The 6,000-nt window shown below is 52.5% G+C and overlaps 1 protein-coding gene across 4 annotated transcripts in view; it reads left to right on the forward strand.

Annotated features, from left to right (window-relative positions):
• Nucleotides 1–5,775, forward strand: part of WSCD1 (WSC domain containing 1) — a 54,180-nt gene extending 48,405 nt beyond the window's left edge. For all 4 annotated transcript variants that reach the window (XM_074388527.1, XM_039476727.2, XM_074388526.1 and 1 more), the window contains exon 9: nt 1,608–5,775. In XM_074388527.1, coding sequence (XP_074244628.1) covers nt 1,608–1,960 — 353 coding nt within the window. In that variant the 3' untranslated portion in view covers nt 1,961–5,775. The remainder of the gene's footprint in view (nt 1–1,607) is intronic.
• Nucleotides 5,776–6,000: the final 225 nt, after the last annotated feature.

Below are 6,000 nucleotides of genomic sequence, written 5' to 3' on the forward strand. Positions count from 1 at the left end.
GCTCAGACCTCAGCATGTTAATTCCCTCCTAAGCTGCCTCTCACCGACTCTTCAGTGTCTGATGGGGGAATCACATCAGCCCTGCTTTCCAGATGAGCCCAGAGAACATGGTTGAGTCTTGGCCTTGGTGGTGGGCAGCAGAGCTGGGACTCAAACCCAGTATTTTAGTCAGCTGGGGCTGCAATAACAAAACACCACAAAACTGAGGGGTGGGGCAAGGGGGTGGTACCAAAGCCACAGACATTTATTTCTCATGGTCTTAGAGGCTGGGAAGTCCAAGATGAAAGTGCCAGCTAATTCCATTCCTGGGAAAGGACTGTTTCCAGGCTTGGAGACAGCTGCCTTCTCACTCTGCCCTCATGTGTCTCCAAAAGCTATCTGGTGTCTCTTCTGATAAAGGTGCTAATTCCACCACAAGGGCTTCACCCTCATGACAGCATCTGACTCTCATTACCTCCCAAAGACCTTATCTGTAATAGCATCATATGGTGGGTCAGGACTCTTTGTGCATTTTGGGGGCATACAAGCATCTGAGTCACAACATCGGGAGTGTCTGATTCGGGGTCACATTGGCCTGTTCCCCACTGCAGCTTTATTCGTGGGGTCAGTCCTCTGACCCACACCTGCTGGCGTTCTACTGGGTGCCAGGCATGGGGGAAGGTACCAGGAGCCCAGGCTAATGGGGTCATGGTCTCTGCCCTTGACTCATGCACAGCTGAGTGTTTGGGTGGTGATGAATAGAGTCTGAGTGGTAAGTGATGTGAAATGAAGTCTGTCAGAAACAAAGCAGTGTCCAGGCAGAGTGGGGTGAGAGAAGTCATATGGGGCCAGGCAGGCTTGTGCTTCTGTCTACTTGTTACTGGATCAGCCAGTGGGCGGCCTGTAGTCTTCCGCTTCCCCCATCATCCCCTCCCTGGACAGCCCCCACAGTCAGGCAGGCTGATCTCTGATGCCTCCTCTGTCTCTTATGAGCCCTATAACCCTGGGAAAGCTACTTACCTTGTGTTCTGAGCCTCAGTTTTCTCATCATAATAAAACAAGGATAGGCCCTGTGAAGATTAGAGAAAGTGAACCCTTCACACGGCATTTGAGGTGTGTTAATAGCCCATTTATGGAAACTTTATTGGGATGTTTTCTGATGTTGGTTTGTACCCTGCACACCCCTCCAAATAAATTAATTTCTTAATTTTCTGGAAAAGAAAGCACACAAAGTAGATTATCTGCAAAAGTCTGAGGCTAACCCGTCTGTGGTTTCACCATATGTCCTACTGCCCAGCAGTTTCACAGGTTCAAACTGGCAATCAAATCACAAGACACACATGCGCCCATCAGGTACCACATTGACTTAGCTTTGCAGGAGGACCCGGGATGGCAAACGGAGCCCGCACAGCATCTTCATCTCACCGGGATGCCCAGAGCTGCCCCCACCCACCACACACACTGCTCGGCCACCAAAGGGTCCTCCTCCATGGGGAATGCCAGGTTGACCCCCTAGGCAGTGGGCAGTGGAAAACGCTGCCCGCTTCCCCCTCCTGAGCAGCCCCTCGGGACCGGCAGCCCTGGCAGGGCCAGCCCCTGACTCCGCGTCTCCTCTGTCCTCACCCTAGAGTGGCCGGACTTCGTCAACAGCTACGCCTCATGGTGGTCCTCGCACGTCCTGGACTGGCTCAAGTACGGGAAGCGGCTGCTGGTGGTGCATTACGAGGAGCTGCGGCGCAGCCTGGTGCCCACGCTGCGGGAGATGGTGGCCTTCCTCAACGTGTCCGTGAGCGAGGAGCGGCTGCTCTGCGTGGAGAACAACAAGGAGGGCAGCTTCCGGCGGCACGGCCGGCGCTCCCACGACCCTGAGCCCTTCACTCCGGAGATGAAGGACTTGATCAACGGCTACATCCGGACGGTGGACCAGGCCCTGCGCGACCACAACTGGACCGGGCTCCCCAGGGAGTATGTGCCCAGATGATAGGCCCAGCCCACGTCGCCGCCCCTGCTGAGTGATGCAATCTCACCACGGGGCTGCGCAGCCCACACCGATGCCCAGGCCCGTGGCCTCGCCGGGACCAACGGTTGGTGGGGGACCCACCCTGGTGCTGCCTCCTGCACAAGGAGACCTGGACACAACAGACACACATCACAAGGTGAACACAAATGGACACACACACCTGGCCACACACCCACTCCTCCTCAGACACACTCAAACACCACTCCATGCTCACAGCCCCATCTTGATGTAGCAAAGCCACGCACGTGGGGTGTGCCAGGCACTCCCAGATGCAAACTCAGCCATGCACAGACGCCAGGCTGTGTGCTCCTGGAACCTGACTTGTTGTCTCTCTCACATAGATGCACATGCACTCCCTGGGCTCTACGAGGCCCTGGGTTTCCTGTGTCTAGCCCTGAAATAGACTTGCTCGTCAGGGTGTTTGTCTCCAGGATGCTGGGCGGGCTGGGCGTTTATGCTCTGAGCAGTGAGGACCGTTGGGATGGCGGTGGGCACAAAGACTGCTGCTGCTGGGCTGTGCGGCCCTGGCCTTGTGTCTGACATCCCATAAACGTGTGTGTGGTGTGACCAGGCACCACAAACTCTGCAGCCTTGCCTCTCTTTTTTCTGTGGCTGGGCTGGCAGCACCATGGGCAGAGTTGAGAACTGCCCCCCACCCCTCCCAAGCCAATGCAGACACTGACCTCAGGACCAGCCACATTAAGTCTGTGCACTGCCCACTACCCCCTTCAACCCACCCTACTTCAATACCCCGGGGCATGGGGCTTCCTTGCCTGGCTTCTTCCTCCAGCTATCCCCAGGGAAACTGGAGATTCAAGTCATGCCCCAGAAGCAAGGTGTAAGAGTGAGGGCATGAGGAAGAGGGCAGGACCTGAAGTTCCTGGGGAACCCAGGACCCCTGGGGACCTGTACACCAGCAGGATGGGTCTTGGGAGTTGGCATGGGGAGATTGTAAGGGCTGTGTCCTGGGGATCACTGGGACTGGTGCCCCACCCATAGGTGGGACCCTGCTCTCTCTGGGGTCCCACACGGGGGTCATGAGAGCTAGTTAGTACTCAGCCTGACCTCTAGGTCAGGCCCTGCCAGCCTAGGATGGGGGTCAATGTATGCTAAGCATCCTAGGCTCTCAAGTGAGGCTGTAGAGGCCAGGAGGTTCAAGAATGGAGGGTAGGGGTGCAACCTGGCAGCAGTACTCAAGGTGGCTAAGATGCAGGGAGGATTGTGGAGATCTGGTTGCACACTGGCCCCCACGAAGGTGGGGAAGGTGGGTGGGCCTGGACTCAGGCAACCTCTCAGTGGCTTCTCCAGGCCTAGGGTAACCCTGGCCAGGCCCCATGGTCCTGCCCTGGGCCAGCTGTCAGGAAGACTGCCCCTTAACCTGAGCCGAGCTGCATTGGGAGGAGAAGGCAGGATGAGGAATTTGTGAGAGCTGGACATTGAGAGGTCCTGACCCTCTGCTCCTAGCCAGATGATGGGGAACCCAGAGCCCCCTTGTGAGCACAGGTAAGGGGTGGAAGGCCCCAGAGAGCTGCCCTTTCTCAGATAGAAGCTTCTTCCACCTTCAGCCTGGCCAGGGGGTGGATTTAGGCATCTGTGCTCCTGGTGGCTTCCAAGTCCTTCCTGGGATTCCCCCAAACCCACACTAATGTGAAGACCCTCCCATAGCATCAACTCAGTTTGGCTCAAAACTAGAAACACCAAGGTCTTTGATCATGTGCATAGCTTCAGCATCCAATCTGTGAAGGCCCCTAATGGGACTGTTTTTCCCTAGTGTTAGGAGGACTTGAGACCCCTTCAGAAGTTTCCACACTGCCTTGGAAGGGGAAGTCAGGGCAGACCTGCATCTCAGAGCAAACCTAGATCCTCGAAAGAGATAGGAGGTGTGGAGCGGGCCAGTGGAGAATAGAGAAGCTGGCCTACTCCCGCTCTGGCCCTCACTATCCCAGGCCATTTAGATGATCCATAGGGGAGAACACTCAGAAGCCATGGAGGCTGGGAAGGGCAAAGTGTGAGAGAGGACTGCCCAGGACTGGAGCTAGGATCTGGTGACAGCAACAGCAGCAGGCTTTTCCTGGTAGTTGGGTTGGTACATTCACTGCTGCCAGGTGCCCAGAGATGTCATCTCCCTCCAGGTAGAGTGTCACCTGCTCCTGTGGCCTTGTAGATGATTCTGCACCTTAGTGAAGAATGCAGGCAAGTAGATTGATGGGGTCAGGGTCCATCCAGTTTATGTTGAGTCACTCCATATGGCAAGGCACCTGGTGCTTGGCGGGTGATCTCGGATGTGGGATGAGCAAGGAAGAGCAAAGGCCATGTCAGCTACTGGTGATCCTCACAGCCTTCATCCCCAGTCTTCCTATGTAGGAGATCTCATCAGAAACAGGAACAGGGATCAGTCTGGGCTTGCAGGAAAGTCCATTTGTTTTTCTCCAAGTTAGGTCTAATCTACAGTTCTTAGCTTCTCAGTAGAGGATACTCTCCCAACCAGCCAAGGAATAAAAGCTCAACTATAGGTAGGGCAGAAGTGTGGCAAATCCATCAGGAACCAGTTAGAACAAAACAGCGAAACCCTGACTGTCTGCAGATTCCAACTTTAATGGCAAGGCTGCATAGTTACAGAGACCTGTGTTAAAACATATAATTTTTATGGATTTCATCTCCTGTTGTGGATCAATTTGGAAAAACCAAAATATGTAATTTTAAAAAACTAAAACACATTCTGATAATCCAAGTGATGTGTAAATGAGGGAGAAGAATAGACGGGCTTCCAAACCCTAGGAAGGAAGCTGCTTAATTATGTGAACATCTTATAATGAGGTCTCTTGCAGCTAAAATTAGATTTTGAGTGCATGAATATGTGATAATGTTTGCATATCAGAATGCATTTTTCCCCCTTAAAAATAGCAATATCCACTTGGTTCTTAGGGGGCCCCAAGAGAAGAAAAGTGCTGAGGTTGATCTTGTGGCTGCAAGAATTCTTGGGACACTGGCTTGTTTTCTGCTGACTTGTTGAGAAACTCATTGGAGGTATCTGAAACGTGGTGACTCCAAAGGGGTTCATCTCACTTTAGGGAGAGATTGATTGGTCTGACATCCTATTTATCACCACTCAATATTGGGTGAGTTGGTCTGAACAAGGTGAGGGTAAAGTGGAGTGGAAATAATGTAGAGTCATCAGACTGAAGGGCCAGGTTGTGGTCCCAGCTCTAACCTGCCATCTTGGACAAGGCTTTTCCCATCTCCAATCTCAGTTTCCCATCCATAAAATGGGGGAAGTGGTAGGTCCCACTGGTTGCATCGACGTTCATTCCCCCATTTCCATTCCCAGCAGTCCCCCATTTCTGTTTGGGGATTCACGTGACCTGCTAGAGCCTCTCCAGGGGTAGAATACATATCCTGGACTAGCCAATGACACCTTCCATCTTTCCAGCTATGGTGACTGGGTTAGGTATGATGATCTTGTGAGTTAAGACAATGCAGCCGGAGGGAATTTCAAAACTTTTGGGAATGCTGGGTAGAAGTTCTTTTAATTTTCCTGTTGAATGTGAAAAAGGTAGTAGTATTCCTGGGTCTTGATGGTGACCACCTTGGGCCTTGGGGTCATGACCAAGAATCACCCAGCGTGAAGCTGACACCACTGAAGGGAGAGTCAAGAGGCAGGAAGAAATCAAGTCCTTGGTGAAATTGTTAGGTAGGGGATCGAGCCTTGCTTGAGATTGGCCTTACCTCTGGACTTTTTTTGTTACATGAGCTAATAAATTCTGTTTATTGTTTAAGCTGGGTTGAGTTTAATTTCTGTTACTTATAACTCAGAACATGGTGCAAATGGGTTGGATTGAAAAGCTCTGGGTCTCTGACATTCTCTGTCTCTGTGGCTGATGTAGATAAAGCCTGAAACTCAGCCCAGCCTGAGCTTGTGGGATTGGGAGGTAACTTTTCACAGGAATGGAGCTGAATGCAAAATGCTCAATAAAAACCTGTACTTAGTCAGCCAAGACAAG

This window comes from Saimiri boliviensis, chromosome 17 (assembly GCF_048565385.1).
Source record: "Saimiri boliviensis isolate mSaiBol1 chromosome 17, mSaiBol1.pri, whole genome shotgun sequence".
In the NCBI taxonomy this organism is placed as follows: Eukaryota; Metazoa; Chordata; class Mammalia; order Primates; family Cebidae; genus Saimiri; species Saimiri boliviensis.